General features: G+C 32.6%; 1 protein-coding gene across 1 annotated transcript; it reads left to right on the top strand.

Moving 5' to 3' along the window:
- Nucleotides 1-10,912: 10,912 nt before the first annotated feature.
- LOC123889813 lies at nt 10,913-11,377 on the top strand. Its single transcript, XM_045939313.1, has one exon. It carries the CDS (start codon nt 10,913-10,915, stop codon nt 11,375-11,377), a length of 465 nt encoding a protein of 154 aa, XP_045795269.1.
- The last annotated feature ends 6,773 nt before the right edge of the window (nt 11,378-18,150 follow it).

Genomic DNA, 18,150 nt, shown 5'->3' with positions numbered 1-18,150 from the left:
ATGCATTGGGACTATAATACAACAATGAAGCCGGTTATTACTATATAATAAAAAAATTGGCTGCATAGGACTACTTGGCTACTGTTAATAGAACTACAAGTTTATCCATATGTTGCAAAGATAAGTACAGTTATTTGCATTGTATTGCTAGTGTTTAAAGGTCATCGTGCCCTAATGACAAAAGGCTTCTTTTACATAGTATCCTTACAATCTTCAGTCTTTTGGTCCAACTATGAAACTACTATATGTCTATATGCTAGGATATTTAGGCCCCAACTTGAAATATTTTGTCCTTTCATAATGTTTTTGCTGAGATCGAACATCGGTTCTCCCCAAGCTCCATCTCCAGCATAACTATCTCATAACCTCACGACCGAATTCCGAATTACTATAACCCCTTCTAAAAATCAGGGGTTAACACTAAAAACAATTGTGTTCCCATAAATGTAAAAATCTCATTTCTCATAATTGATTCATAGTTTGTTGGTTCAATAAGCTGTATAAACAGAGCAATATCTCACCCATATGTATCTTTGATCAACAAGTTATTATCTAACTCATTCAAGTTATAAGTTATATGGTTTCCTCTTTCTGATTCCTTAGATTGATTCTAGACATGAATCATTGTGTTATGTTGGAGTTTGAGATTAAATTAACCACGTCTTGCTGCCCTTCCTCTTATCACGGATTTTAAATAGAGCTCCTCATATTGTGCTGCTGAAGAATCCCAGCTAAAATTTATGTTCATGTCCTTCTGAACAAGTTGCTTCCAACTCTCAGGATCGTTCTGGTAGAGATTAATTGCACATACTAAGGCACCATTTATTCCCTGTCAAAATTGTGTCAATTAGTATTGAAATATTCCCTTTACTGATTTCTTCTTGCTGTTCTAGGACTGAGTATAATACAGAAATCATTATTTTGATTGGTGTATTCTTACCTTAGTTTTCTTTAAAAATGCCATATCCCTAACCTATGCATCCAAATATGTAATGTATGTAGGGATATGTAGACTATAATCCAGTTCAGTTATTATGCTTCCATGAATTCCCAGATTTATGTATTATCATTTGGTTACAATGACAATTGCGAGGTTTGAACCCTTAAGTAGCGTATAACAATCTTTATTAACCTAGCTCCAATATTTACACCTGCACACCCCCGAAATTAAATAACACGCTAGTTTGAAAAAACACATGTTCGCTACTTAAAGTGCAAATACCCTTTCAACTAGTTCACATTTTAAAATGCAAACTTTTGCCCTATATAACAAGAGTCTCACCACCTTTCCCCTCATTTCAACACCCCTTTAAAAAACTAAGAATTTTCCGAAGAAAAAAAAAAAACCTCCACACCCCTAAAATTCGAAAACCTCATTAAATCCTTTTTTTTTTGTGCACATTTTTGGTCGAAATTCCCTCACTAGTGAAGAAAAAAGCAAATAATCAAGAAGTTAGTGGACATTTATTCGATGGCTAGCGAGGAGATACCACAAAACTCTCGGCCATACCTTACTTTGGAGTAGATCAAGAGGCGGACCATGAGGTCTTGTTGTATAAGAGGAGGGGTATAGGATAGGGGATTTGGCTAGACATTGATTGTTTTTGTTTGTAATAATTTCAAATAATTTTTTTATGTATGGATAATTTTGTGGTTTTGAATAATTATGTAAGAATAATTGTTATGGCTAAGTATGGATAATTATTTGATGTTGGTTTATATGTTGTTTTAAGCATTTTAATGTGGCCAAATGATGATATTTTTTTAATTTACTGAAGTAGGTTCAATAACACAAAATAGAACCTGTCCAAACTCCTCAGATTAGGCGTGTCCGTGTCGGACACCGTGCCGGACACGTGTCGGTGTCCATGTCCGACATCGATACCGACACTTATAATTACACTAAATTATGTCATTTTTTCAAATTTTTATTAGTGTCAACGTGTCAGTGTCCATGCCGTGTCCGGTATCCATGTCTGTGTCCGTACTTCATAGATCAGCACAGCTCACACGTTAATTAGCGAACCACCCCTCAGTTCCATGTTAAGTAACAAAGCATTTTAATTTGTTTGGATGATTATATTTTTTTAATTTATTAAAGTAGGTTTGATAACACACAAAATAGAACTGACCAATTTTAATAGCTGCACAATTCATACTTTAAGTAGTGAATTAATAGAACGGATGATAATTACTGGATTACAAAGTATCCATTGTTGGGAATTCAAATTTGATCTCCTTCCAACTTCACAAGCAGCAGCTAATTCAGGACTCCATTTGTCAGCTGCACGGATAATATATATCATTTCCCTCACGAGCAAGATCATGTCCCTCATTCCGAGCTTGTACACATGCTTCCAGGGCGACTCGGTTCGCTACGGCACCGGGTGCAATACATGAATGTGTGGTCTACACTGCTCCATTCGGAACAAATAAGAGCAAAACATCAAATAAGACTGAACCGACCCACTTCAGAGTTCTAATAGAAACAGAACAAACATGTCACATCCCCACATATACTCAGACCACACAAATAAGAGAATAAGATTTGCGAATAAAACTATACTCTCACTGACATGGAATTGGTTATTGATGAATATATTGTTGCCAAATTATATGATATATTCCTGATAGACACACACATCACACTTTAGCTATATGGAATATCATGCAACAATACTAAAATCAAAGTCATTAAAGGGTTCAATATTACTAGTATTATGTATGTAAACAGAACAAAAAAGTGTGGTTGTGCTTGAGTTATGGGTTTGAGTGGCTATAAGCACCTCGCCTAAAGTGGAGTCTGACTATTTGATCGATCGATTTCGATGGGAATCTTTTTATCTTGTGTCAATGAATGAATATTAATAAAAGTATATATGTATGTCCTGATTTACACTAACAATACACATATTTGTCAGTTCATATACCAATCGATATTAGTGATATAAGTTGGGTTGTGTAATTCAACTAATTAAAGCTAAGGTTAAAAGAATTAAGAGTAATAATTTAGAGTTCAAATTTTAATGATTGTAAAAAAATATTACTGTTAACAACTAATTATTAATTTTAACCATTTTGAAGAAATGATTTTTTTGCTTAGATTATCTCCAACAACCAATAAAAATTAGGCTTAAATGCAGTTTTGACCCCTCAAGTTTCACAATTGCTTGATTTTGGCCTCCCACATTTCAATTGCTTGATTTTTACCCTCTAAGTTTCACAATTGCTTGATTTTAGCCCTCCAAGTTTCAATTGCTCGATTTTGGCCCCCCAAGTTTACCCCCTTTTGCATTTGCTAGCCCCCGTTGACTTTTTTGACTATAAATTGCTTATGTGACATTTTAAAAAAATTAAAAATATGTTTTAATTAAAAAATAATAATATTTGCTTTTATAAAAATGTATTAAAAATTGTTTTTTTAATAAAAAGTTTAATAATGATTTTTTATTTAAAAAAAAGTTTACAAAGTTTTTAAAAAATAATTCATAAAATGTTTTTCTTTACTTTTTTATATAACAAAATTATTTTACAAACTACATATAATAAAAAAAAATTATAATTTAGTTTTTAAAAAACAATTTGTAATTTATTTATTTATTTTTAAATACTTATTTAATTTTAAAATGCCACATAACCAATTTTTAATCAAAATATTCAACGGGAGGCTAGCAAATGCAAAAGGGGGTAAACTTGGGGGGCCAAAATCGAGCAATTAAAACTTGAAGGGCTAAAATCAAGCAATTGTGAAACTTAGGGGGTTAAAATCAAGCAATTAAAATATGGGGGACCAAAATCAAGCAATTGTGAAACTTGGGGGGCCAAAACTGCATTTAAGCCTAAAAATTACTCATGAATAAATTTATAAACGATATTCACAAACTACTTTTTAGTTCAATAGGTACTGTATGACTCACTAAAAATTAATAGTAAAATAATAGGCTGGTTAATATATATAGCACGAATGATACACATTTCCCGACTATTTAGCCAAAACACGAAACCCTAAAGCTTATTCTCTTATAGTTATTCCACTTAATAAAATGAGTCTCTGCTAGCTGATGCTAGTGAGACTTTATTTTTTTAGATAATTTTTTTGTTGTTTGTTTTTCCATTTCTTTGTCTCCTTGTACCAAAAATAATAATAGCACGAATGATTAAAATTTACTTATTTTATAACGGCTGAAAAAAAAATTTCAAAAAGTTCAAGAAAGGAAAATGAAGTTGTGAATATGTACCTTAGAGATCCTCTTTATTATGGAAAATTCTAATGGTACATATGAAAAAATTCAATGTGCCGGTACATTAGATTATTAAATTACTAGGTAAATAAATATTTTTTTCCGAAATAAATCATTTATTTAAAATAATGTAATAACTAAATACTATTTATCAAAATTATAAAAAAAAAATTAGATTTTTTTGATTTTTTTATCACTAATAATAGTCATTATTGAATTTTTTCATGAAAAAAATATAAAAAAGTTAATATAATACTTATAAAACATTGGACTTATATTTTTTTCTTATGAAATTATCATATGTAAAATATAATAATCGACAAATAACTTTTTAATTTATAAAATAATCGTTAATTTATTAATTGATCTAATATATCGGTATATTAAATTTTTTCATATGTATCGAATAACTGAAAAGTGTATTAAGTTAATACTTAATACTTATGACTGATTAATTAATGAGTTTTTCATCTAAGAAGTCTTGCAAACCACTATAAGAAATTTTCCTATTTAAAAGAATCTTTCGCCTAAGAGGCAATACGATTTAAACAAACCTTCTGTTTGAGGATGATTACGTAATTTACGTCTAAGACATTCCATCTAATCACTAAAAGAACCTTTAAAGTCTATTATCTATGAATAACAATACGTCCAATTATAAATTTTATCTTCGGCATACATTCGAAGGAACCTAAATTAAAGTAATGAAATGAAAAGAATACAACACAATTTAAAAATAAGGGGATATTCTCATAAAAAAAAATTACAAAAAAACAAGGGGATATATATTTATGTCAACTATATGACTATGAGGCTGTCAAAAATAAAAACTATATACGAGTTATGAGAGTACTTCTTTTTTTTTTTTAATCAAGTTATGAGAATAATTGAGCTAATAATAATTACACTTTTTTTTGTCAAATTATTTAATAGACTTAGACATTTTATTTATACAAGAGACTTGCATATCTATATATATAAATCCTAGATAGTTGTGGAATTGCTTATCTAAACCCTAATCCACAAACCAATGAAAACCTTTCATTTAGCCACATCATCCACTTACATCCATTTAATGTGGGGTACTAATTGTAATTATTATTATTTTTGAGAAATAATAATAATAATAATTATTATTATTATTATTATTATTATCTATCTATATATATAAATCCTAGATAGTTGTGGAATTGCTTATCTAAACCCTAATCCACAAACCAATGAAAACCTTTCATTTAGCCACATCATCCACTTACATTCATTTAATGAGGGGTACTAATTGTAATTATTATTATTATTATTATTATTATTATTATTATTATTATTATTATTATTATTATTATTATTATTATTATTATTATTATTATTATTATTATTATTATTATTATTATTGTTGTTGTTGTTGTTGTTTTGGGTTAGGGGTTTTCTAACTTAGACCCAAGTTAGGTCTAAGTTAGCAAGGTGCACCTTTTCAATTGGACCAAAATACCCATTCTTTTTAATTAATTAACTAAAATACCCATTAATAGACGTGGATCCAGTGTCGCGCGCGTACCGAAGGACCATGGTTACAGACCGTTGATTTCCATCAAACAGCCAAGATCTGATCTCATCAAGACTGTCTGATCATTCCGACAGCCCAGATCATCCTGATCCATCAGATTCCAGCGCGTGCGCCACAATGGATTACACCCTGGAGAGAGAAAAATTTGCTTTTTAAAAGTAGGACACGTGTCACACAATGGTTGGCTGGACGTGATTTTTGTTCATTTAATACTTTGAACTCAATTATTTCGTTGTAAATTAATTTTTTATTTTTTATTTTATACCAAAATTCATAATTTTTTTTTTCTACAAATAGAGACTTGGTTCGTTTGATTTGGACACCGAAAAAAAAATGCAATTTTTCACTACCTTAATCTCATTTTTTGTCTACTAAATACGTTACTTGTGTGTTGTAATTTAACACGCACCACTCAACCAACTCACTGAAACCATTATACCAGGAAAATAGTAGATAATATTCTGGAACTTTTGGTATATTTTATGAAATTTTTGGAGACCTGAAACTATTTTTAGTTAATTAAATGAGATAAAACGGTAATTAAAAACTAATGTTTGCTTCTGAAACCATTTTACTGGTAGAATGGTTGCACATAGTTGTATTCTGAAACCATTTTACTGGTAGAATGGTTTCAATGAGTAATTTATTAATTGTGTTTGCTTCTGAAACCATTTATCTGGTACAATGGTTTCAGAGAGTTGTAATCTGAAACCATTTTACTGGTAGAATGGTTTCAGTAAGTTGATTATTAGTTATTTGCTTCTGAAACCATTTAGCTTGTAGAATGGTTGCACATAGTTGTACTCTGAAACTATTTTACTGGTAGAATGGTTTCAGTGAGTAATTTATTAATTGTGTTTGCTTCTGAAACCATTTAGCTGGTAGAATGGTTTCAGAGATTTGTACTCTGAAACCATTTTCCTGGTAGAATGGTTTCAGTGAGTTGATGTAAGGTAGTGAAAAATGAGATTAAGGTAGTGAAAAATTGAGTTTTTTTTTCTGTGTCCAAATCAAACGAACCAAGTCTCTATTTGTAGAGAAAAAAATTATGAATTTTGGTATAAAAAAAAAAAAAAATTAATTTACAACGAAATAATTGAGTTCAAAGTATTAAATGGAAAAAAATCACGCCCAGCCAATCAGACAGCGACACGTGTCCTGTTTTTAAAAAGTAGATTCTTCTCTCTCCAGGGTGTAATCCAGTGTGGTGCACGTGCTGGAATCTGATGGATTCGGATGATCTGGGCTGTCTGATTGATCAAACAGTCTTGATGAGATCAGATCTTGGCTGTCTGATGGAAATCAACGGCCTGTAACCATGGTCCTGCGGTACTCGCGCGACTCTGGATCCGCGTCCATTGATGGTAATTTGGTTAATTAATTAAAAAGAATGGGTATTTTGGTCCAACTGAAAAGGTGCACTTTGCTAATTTAGACCCAACTGGGTCTAAATTAGCAGCCCCTTTGGGTTATTATTCATTTTAATTTTCTGTGTTATTTTATTATTTTGTGTATTTTATTGTTTTTTTTTTCAAAATAGTTAATGTTTTTGTTAATAATCTTTTGTCCAATCTTTGTAAATATAAGGAGTTGGTCGATTGTTGGGACTATTTTTTTAAGAGTCAGGATCCGTTGACACCAACTAGTTTGACACCAAATGTTACACCTCTCAATAACGTTTTAACCGATATAAATTTTATAAAATCCACCGTTGGATTGAAAGTTTACATCATATTGATCATTTGTGTAAAATTTCAGACAAATCCAAAATTTCAGACATAAAGATTAACGGCATTTAAAAAAATACAAAAACCGTTAATTTTGATGTATCTCAATAACATATCAAATGATTTTGGATTTATTTGAAATTTTACACAAATGATCTATATGATGTAAACTTTCAATCCAACGGTGGATTTTATAAAATTTATATCGGTTAAAACGTTATTGAGATGTGTAACATTTGGTGTCAAACTAGTTGGTGTCAACGGATCCTGACTCTTTTTTTAATGTTAGTAAAAAAAAATTAGATAAAATAAAATTTACTAGTGGTTGTTATGCCCTGTATGATTTTTATCATATTTGATATTTGAGTATGAGTTATGTTGGTTTATCTTTGCTCCAATAAGTTTCAAATTAATATAAATGTCAAATTCGATAATGCAGTAATTTTTTGGTAAGGGATTGAAGACTCCAATAAATTTCAAATTAATATATTTGCTCCTATTGTTTCAATTTTAAATTTACTACTTATACAAATAATTTTTTGACGTGATAGTATAAAATAGCGCATAAAACCCGTGATGCACGGGTAAGTGTCTAGTTTTAATTAATACGGAGAAGTAAAAAAATTGGACATTGACTAAACTTCTAATCTCATTTAATCTTACTTTTTCTTTCCCAAATTCACTATTTACCTTGATATAAATTTTTAGGTGCAAGTGTTTTGTTAGCTACCGGTATCCTCTGGACAAAATTTATTTAAATTTGAATTTATTCTAATATATAAATATGATATGATATTAAATTTTATTTAAAGGGTACTGATATCCAACTAAAAGAGTGTTCACTTATTTATTTTACTTAAATTTAAGAGCGAAGGCTCATTTTGCTCCAAAAAAAATCCAAGACCCAACTTTGTCTTTAATAAAAACCATTTTTTAGTATCTAAAAAAAATAAACCGAGACAACTCCTTACCTAATTTTTTTTGTATGGTTAATGAAAGAAATATAGAGGAAAGTAAAAAATTGAAGAGAAATGAATAAATAAAATAAAATGATTATAAGTAACATGATATGATAAGAGAGAAAAGAATAAATTAATAAAAGAAAACAAATATGTGTATTTATAAAATCATAAATAAAAACAAAAAGAAATTACATGATAAACCCTAATTCTCAAATTACGAAAACATAAATGCAGCAGTAATGATGATTCAAAAGAGAATTACTCCCTCCGTCCCAAATTATAAGGGAAAATAAAAAAATCACACTTATTAAGAAAAAGTAAAACATGAGAATTTGAAGTATGTTTTTGTGGGTTTTACTTGGAATAAGTTGCATAGGAAGATGTAAAAACAATTTTCATTGGTTGTTGTTTATTGAGAAAATAAGAGAGAGAAAAAATTAAATGCAATTTGCATTTAATTTTATGAAAATAAGGAAAAAAACATTCTTGAAAATGATTTTTCTCTTATAATTTGAGACAAAAAAAATGGGCTTTTTTCCCTTATAATTTGGGACGGAGAGAGTACGTAATCTTGCTCCAAAGTGCTTCATCATTCAAACGTCTTCTTCTATTGTTAAATTTATCATACTTGTACCAACACAAAGGGTTTGTTGTTTATCGTTTTCAAAATTTGGGAATTAGGGTTTGTATATTGTTCTCTCCATAATAGTGATTGTTATTTTTGACGAGGTGCATAAATCCAAATTTGTTAGAACAAAATATGTTCAAGCAATATCACATTCATTCAAGATTTTGATGATAACAAACATTCAACATCACAAAAGGATCAATTTTTGAGGAATATTCAAACATTATTGTTTGTGTTGAATATTCAACCACACGTCAGTAATATTCAAACATTATTGTGTGTGTTTCTCATGAACGATAAAATGACAGCTCAACATAGTACTATTGCAAGTTTTTAGAATAGTACTACGCAGAGAGGTTTCGTACTGTACTACAATTAAATTGTATCACAACGACTTTATTTTTAGTTGTTTATAAATAGAAGATTGTTTGTAATCGTTGTAAGTGGTTGAAGAGCTAGTGAGTGGAAGGAAATCATTAGTGAAATCAGCAAGGAGGTCACACAATGGGCTATTGCGTGTTCCTTTAAAAAAAAAATCATCCTCTACATTCAGAACTTCAAAGCACCAAATATGTGTGCAATCATGATTACTCAACAAGTGAATATCATGATTATAGGATTTTCATTATATATCCTCTCTTTGGAGTTAGAATACTAGACCATGACTTTGTATCACACCGATACAAACTCAAACGTTATGTAACTCACCCAGTTAGGCAACATCTTGTCTTAAACAAGGAAGTCATCATCACTTGTGATGCAGAAAATTCTATATGAAGGTTCACTAGGTGGAAATCCTTAAGTTTAAAGTAGAAAATCTAGGATACGGTCTTATCATAGTAATTGTAACCGGGTTTGATACTGTGTTGTATTCTTCCTCTATCTATTTTTAGTTTTATTTGTATTCTTTATGTTTTAACTTTTATTCTATTGTGTGTATGTTAATCAAAAGTTAAATACTTTGATAAAGAATACAATTAAATTATTAGTGAAAAAGTTTTAGAAAATGAAAAATACAATTTAAACCTCTGTTCCTAATTGTGTCTCCTCATAAACATTAAATTTTCTGATGAACCTTCAAAATTAAATTCACTTTAAACTAATGTCAGTTTAATAATTCACGAGATTGATGAAGAAGTTAAGTTAAATTTGACTTCGTGATTAACCTATTTATGTTATAGGAAATTAAGCAAGGCTTATAACAATTTCTCTTCTTTTTTTTTCACTTCCTTTTTATTTTTTTGGTTGATAGACAAAATAATAAGTTATTGGAAACTCACGCAACAAAGTGAAAGATCGGATTCGAACTTCGATTAAAATGTCAAATCTAATTGACTTGAGATACGATTTGTGGTATTTTTTTTTTTTACAAAAGGATTTGTGTTTTTTTTATACAAGGATTTGTGGTCATTTATTTACTCTAAATTTGACTTTGCCATCAGAAATTAAAATGAAACGGGTGACACAGCAAACAAACTTTCCAAATCATTATTTTGTATTAATTGTTTTTAAAATTATTTTGCGAACTTTACCATACATATATTCTATTCGTTTAGTTAGGGGCCAAAGCAAAACCTTTTCAAGATTCCTTAGGACAAAGAAAGCACAATCACTCAAAACAATGTCCTCTTTAAGGGTATTTTCGTCAAACCAATAAACACAACCCTTTATATATCACCCATCATCGAACATAAATTCCCATAACAAAATTAACCCGCAAAAACTCATACTTTCCATTTCAACCTTTTCTCACATCTAAGAACAAACAATAACACAAACACTTCATGAGCATGTTCGCTAAGAAAGTTACAACCGTTAACCCCTTCGCAAAGAAACGTTCTCAACACGGCGTCGTTTCAACAACACCAAACGTAAACACAAAAAAGCAGTTATGGAGGCTTCCACATGTGTTTGCTAAAATGCTCGAGCTTCCTTTTCCTTCAGATGCCGATATTTCGATCGAGGAAACGCCGCAGTTTTTCCGGTTTGTAGCGTTATGTAATAAGATGAATATTTTCAATGACGGTGGTGTGCGAGCTCAGGCGATTGAGATTCTACCAGGAATAACTAAAATTGTGATCAAGAGATTCGATGGTGGTGATGTTTCGGTGGCGGGTCAGCAAGAGAAGAGGTCATCTCTTGGTGTTGATCTTTGGCGGTTTAGACTTCCGCCGTGGACGCAGCCGGAGAGGGTTACTGCTGTTTGTTCCGGTGGGAAATTGGTAGTGACAGTGCCTAAGATCAAAGGGAACTAATATGATCAATAATGATAGAATGAATATATGTGTACACTCTCGAGGGATTAATCTTTACGGTTGCGGTCAAAGATACCTGTTTACACCAAAATATCTCACTTTAGAGGCCAAATTCATCACGAGTCCCATATATGAATTTATGACACATACGTGTGTGTATATGCATTTGGCTTTTTTTTTTTTTTCTTCTTTCATTCTAATAAAAAAAAAATCCTTTGTGTATGACGTTAGTTTAATTGGTAGGACATATATTTATTTCATTAATTTATTTTAAAAGGGTAAAATTTTACTTACTAAACTATTTGATAAAATAAAAATAAAATAAAAAATTATTCCATGTAATATAACATGTTACATATATGCAGGTATCTCTATTTATAACATAGTATAAACTTATAATTTAGTTAGGTTAATTTGGTGCTTGTATTAATCTTAGTTTTAAGATAATTTATTCATTTAGAATATTTCACTTTAGTCTCTAAAATGAATGAATGGTTCACTTGAAGTTGAAATGTTAATACATTGGGTACCATGTTAATTTTTTTCCCACGACCAAAGTGGCATGTATGGTTACAAATAGGCATAAGTATTACTAGATTTTTTTTTTTTTTTTTTTTTTTTTTTTACAGTAAAAAGTTTATAGCATTTCATTATTTAGAATGTTAACAATACAAGTGGGTATATCAATGAAAAGGTGGAAACTAGCTATAGAAGTGGCCACCCTTGCTAGAGCATGAGCAACCTCATTGGCTTGTCTCCTAATAAACTCAACACTAGAGTTTCTAAAATAAGTTTTGTGCAAATGAACACAATCTCTAATAACATCACCAAGCTCAGACACATTATTGTGCTTACTATGAAAGCTTGTAACAACATTCTTGGAGTCTAGTTCAAAGTCCACATTTTCTAGCTGCAAATCATGAACCCATTTCAGAGCGCTAAGCAAACCAAGAGCTTCACCAATATCAGTATCTGTGATGGGTGACATCCATTCAGTTTTGGTTAGAACAAATTGTCCTTGATCATCTCATATACACATTCCTATTCCAACTTTATTCTGCCGAACAGAGAACGAAGCATCTATGTTACACTTGTACCGCCCTGTATGCGGCTTTTGCCAACGAGTTTCAGTTACTTGTTGCTGCATACAGTTCTGTTGCTTGTATTGTTGTGCATTTCTCCAGTCCAATAATAAGTTGGTGGTTCTGTCACAAACTACATGAGTTGGTTCAATTTTATTCCCCCACACCCTATTGTTTCTTTGTTGCCAAATGCTCCATAATGTCACCATGAACAACGTTGAATGCTCTGAGTTAAAGACCTACAAGTGTTGTTGAATAACATCTCTCCATCCAAGCTTTTGCCATATATTTTTTGCATTATTGCATAAGAAAAATAGATGAATATTATCTTCAAGCTCATCATCACAATGAACACAATTACCAGGACAATTAACACCCTTTTGGTTCAGTCGAAATCTAGTCGGAATGCAATTACGACATAACCGCCAAATAAAGTTCTTAATTTTTGGTGGAGCCGTTGCTTTCCAGATATAATGCCACTGACCTGGAACCTTCAAATGTGTAGTATCAATGGCCTCGTCAATGCAATAACGATATGCACTCTTAACTGAGTAGTGCCCATCCTTTTCTAATCTCCAAATAACTTTGTCGACTGGAACTGAGTCTAACAGAGGAGTTTTCAAAATTTTCCTTGCACTACTATCATCAAACAAGGAGCAAATAAGAGGCAAATTCCACATCTTTGAATCAGACATCAACAAATCTGAGACTCTCATAGTGTCCATCACATGATTCATATGTATCGGTCGTGTAAAAATATCACCATCCAAGCTCCATTTATGATTCCAAATCGGGATATGGTTACCAGTACCAATACTCCACTTATATCCGCCACGAACAATAAATTTAGCACTCCAAATGCTTCGCCAAACATAGCTAGGATTATGCCCAATGCTCGAATCAAGAAAATCACTTTTAGGAAAGTATTTAGCTATGAATAATTTTGTGATTAAATTGCTTGGATCTGATAACAACTTCCAAGCTTGTTTTCCAAGCATTGCATAATTAAAAGCTTCAATGCTTTTAAAACCCAAGCCACCCGCATTTTTGTGCATAGAAAGACGCTCCCAAGAGAGCCAATGTATTCCTTTAGATTGATCTCTATTATGGCCCCACCAAAATGAGTTCATCATTTTTTCAATTTCATCACAAAGGGAGGATGAAATTAAAAATATACTCATAACATATGAAGGTATAGATTGAAGAACCGATTTAATCATAATTTCTCGACCTGCTTGAGAGAGGCATCTACTACTCCAAGAATTAATCTTCTTCCAAATTCTGTCCTTTATAAATCGGAATGTTGATTTTCTACTCCGGCCCACCATAGACGGCAATCCGAGATATTTACCAGTCCCAAGAACATGTTGCACTCCTAAAATAGTGGTGACAGAATTTTGAATAGCAGGAGAGACATTCCTACTACAAAAGATTTCATACTTTTGCAAATTAATTGTTTGGCCAGATGCTTCTTCATAGGTAGCAAGAATATTTTTCATAATCACAGCTTCATTGTCGGATGCACGAAAAAAGAGGAAACAATCATCTGCAAACAAGAGATGCGAGATAATAGGAGCATTTTTGCAAATTTTGACTCCGTGAATATCACCTCTTCCTTCAGCCTTTCTAATAAGTGCTGACAAGCCTTCTGCACAAATGATAAACAAATAAGGAGACAAAGGGTCCCCTTGTCGCAAACCTCTGCCTGGGATGATAGGTCCAACAGTGTTACCATTGAAAATAATAGAGTAATCGACAGTCTCAACACAAAGCATTATCCAAGAAATCCATTTTTCAGAGAATCCCATAGTGTTCATAATATCTTTGAGATACTCCCAATCTATTCTATCATATGCTTTACTAATGTCAAGTTTGAGAGCAACCTCTCCTCGTTTACCCCTGGTTTTTGCCTTCATGAAATGCACCAACTCAATTGCAGCCATAGCGTTATCCAGAATTGATCTTCCAGGTACAAATGCAGATTGGTTGTCAGAAATGCATTTGTGAAGCACACCTTTTAATCTGTTAGCAAGAACTTTAGCTACCACTTTATAGAGAACATTACACAACGCAATCGGCCTCCAATCCTTCATGGTGGTTTGAACATCACCTTTAGGGATTAAGGCTATATTAGTAGAATTCAACCCTGGAGGAAACACACCTGAGTCCAACCAAGAACAGCCAGCATCAAAAATATCTTTACCGCAGAGGTCCCAAAAGTGTTGATAAAATCCAGGATTAAAGCCATCTGGACCTGGGCATTTATCAGCTTGCATGGAAAAAATTGCTTCACGAAATTCTTCAAACACAAACGGTTCAAGGAGTTTTTCATTATCTTCAATTGTTATTGTAAGCGTGATGACATTCAACACTTCATCACGAGCACTGATCTGCTTTTGGAACAAATTTGAAAAATACTCCCTAGCAATAGCAACCATGCCATCTGGATTTCGACACTCAATATTATTGTCGTCGATCAAGGCTTCAATTCGGTTCATTGTCTTTCTTGTAGAAGCAGCTGCATGGAAAAACTTGGTGTTCAAATCACCATCCTTGTACCAGTAAGTTTTTGCCCTTTGTCTCCAAAAACGATCCTCCTGAGTAAGAAGTACTGAGAGTCTTCTTTTCAAGGCATTGAAATAGTTGATATTGGATTCATCAACATTTAAGCGAGTAGTCTCCAGCTTTTTGTGGTAGAAATCAATTTGCTTGCGCAAATTATGAAAATTTTCCTTGCTCCAGCTTATTAAATCGGATGCACACTCCTTGAGCTTATGCATAATATCACCAGCATTATAGTTACCCCAATTATGTCTCACAAAATTTGCAAATTCAGGTTCTTCTAACCAGGCCATCTCAAATTTGAAATGCCTATGTACATAGTTGTTGGACTGAACATAATCACAAGTAAGCCGTATGGGATAGTGATCAGAGGAAGTAGCCGACAAACACTCCAACATAGCGTTTGGGAAATTTTGGCTCCAAGCATCATTAACTAACGCTCTATCTAGTTTTTCTTCCACTGCCCGGTTTGTTCCCAAGCTTTTGAACCAAGTAAATTGATATCCATGCATGTTTAAATCAAACAGGCAAGCGTCCATTACTGCTTCTCTAAATCCATTAATCAACCAATTTGCTCTGTCCACTCTTCCTTTCTTTTCGTCGGATGAAAGTATGTCATTAAATTCCCCAATAACACACCAAGGTAAAGTAGAGAGGTTAGCAAGTTGCCTAAGAAAATTCCAAGAATCTCTTCTACGACTACCTTCTGGGTACCCATAAAATCCTGTCAATCTCCAATTTCCTCTAACCGAGTCATTCACACTAATATCAACATGATTGGAAGAAAAATTGGTGATAGTACAGTCAATATTCTTATTCCAAAAAACAGCCACGCCCCCTCCTCTACCTTCCCGATCAGCAGCAAAACAAGAATCAAAACTCAATTCATAACGCAGATCATTGGTTTTATTCGAATTAATCAAGGTCTCATACAAGATCATTACATCTGGTTTATACCTACGGATGAGGAATTTCAAATGTAGAATTGCATTCGGGTTCCCCAAGCCCCGGCAATTCCAGCTGATGATACTCATTTTTCTTGGCAGATCCGAGTCTCAATGCCCGCCATTACAACATCAACATAAAACAATGGTTTACCATGAATAGATAATATCACTACCAGCATATGTATTGTTACCATCAACTTACTATACTCATTAGTAGCAGGCCTGGTGTGGTTGTAATGCATATGAACTCTCTTCATGAATATCAAATTCCCAAACAAAGAGAAAGCCTCACCAAACGGCAAATAGAAAGTACCAGATCAAACCCAATTACCACAAAGAGAGACAAGATAGAAAGCATCCAAATGAATTAGCAACAAAATACAAGCTTCAGTATACCCAGCAAATCTCCAATCAGTTCATAAAAGCAATCCCGATACTTAATTCTATAAAAGACAAAAGACACCAAATTGATAAGCAGCAAACCTGAAAACCTTCACAATGGCTTCAAATCAATCAATTTGGTAGTGAATCTAAGTCAAACACTCACGAGGATCGGACCCCAAAAACAAAGCGACCACGTTAGGATTAGTTTTCTGGATCTTACGGCAAATCCTATCGAATCGAAATCAAAACACTCACGAGGAATCACAAAGGATGTTCCTAGGAGAGACTAACAATAGATGCCATTGCAGCAGTGTCATCAGACGGAAGGAGGCAGCGCGGCGGCGGCGGATGTAGTTTTTTTTTTTTTTGGTTTAATTTTGGGCAGCGGCGGCGGAAAACATCCTATTTGCTGTTATGTCTTATTGTTATGTCTTACTAGATGTTGAAGTGTAAAAATCATGCATTTTTATGAGTAATGAATTGATTCAAGTGGCAAGAGTTTTGGTTAACGATTCAATTTGTATGAAAAAAATTTGATTGGAAGAGAATAACTCACCTTATAAGCATCACAGATTCCCAATCGAAAAATAATTATTTGTAACCTTGACGGAAATTTGATATCATTCTAACAAAAAAAATCATGCATCATTTGATTAAATATTGAGACTCTTTTAATTCATTTACAGATGTTAATTGATTTAGACAATTGATATTTGTCTCCTGCTAATGACACTGAGCATTGTGACATTATTACCATCCACTTTTTTGACTCGAAAAATTTAAGTCATTTAAGTACACCGGCATAAAATTACGTATAATTTATTTATATTAAGAATATATATTACTCCGTATTTTCTAATTTTTTTTCTTTATATATTTTCTCAAATATGTGTCTTCAAATAATGTCACTAACTAGCTGGACCTAATACTTCTACAAATAAGAGAATGCGCTTTGTGGCGCATATTAAAAAAGTAGTATGGGCGGTGCTATCCCCACACTTGGGTTGGTCACATGTTTTTTTTAGGCCATATGGTTCTTTTCTCCTGAATTTTACTTTTTTGTCCTTCAATAAAAACTTCGCTTATTACGAATCGAATTTTTTTTGTCTTAAAAAAAATTTGGTTTCTGTTAACCGAATTTTTCCTGAATTTGAACTAGAAAAAACTTCGATTTCTGCGAACCGAAGTTTTTAGCAAGGGCAAAATTAGAATATTTAAGGGTATAAAAGATACATGGGAGGCCTAGAGAGAAAACATTTTTGGTCATAGTCACTCCTAAAATAAGGCCCACGTCAAAAAAGCAAGGAGAATTAGATTTGTGGGCCAAGTGCATTGTCCATAACTGAGAAAGATATCTAATCCTTAGTGATTTTAAACCGTAGAATTATATATTGTTCTGAAATCTGAACTGGGCCTAAGACCTAATAGCTGAGAAAATCTTCCTCTTGAACCGTTGAGCACGATTCAATCGTAGAGTAGTCTAAGATCGCATCACCCAGGTCAACAGACATCATATCCAACATATCATAACGCCCGACATCAGAATGATGAATATTATTTACTGTCCATCAAGGCTCCTCAGCCGTTTTTCGACAAGTCATTGATGACATTGATATGTCCATCAATGGTCATGGCCTAGCGTCGGGGCTATATATATTTCTCTCATGTAGAGGAGTCAAGTACATTCTATTATATTCTTAAGACCTTACTCCACCTCTTACTAACTTTAGCTTCAGAGAATCTGTATGTACAAAACCCCCTCCGATTCACCATAACGGAAATGGAGCACCACCAGACA

The sequence above is a fragment of the Trifolium pratense genome, linkage group LG1 (genome assembly GCF_020283565.1).
Source record: "Trifolium pratense cultivar HEN17-A07 linkage group LG1, ARS_RC_1.1, whole genome shotgun sequence".
Lineage (NCBI taxonomy): Eukaryota > Viridiplantae > Streptophyta > Magnoliopsida > Fabales > Fabaceae > Trifolium > Trifolium pratense.
This window is presented reverse-complemented; position numbering and strand designations above follow the sequence as displayed.

Bases quoted from the DNA above. Each gene is read 5' to 3' on its own strand.
- LOC123889813 (XM_045939313.1), top strand. From the start codon at position 10,913: ATGTTCGCTAAGAAAGTTACAACCGTTAACCCCTTCGCAAAGAAACGT.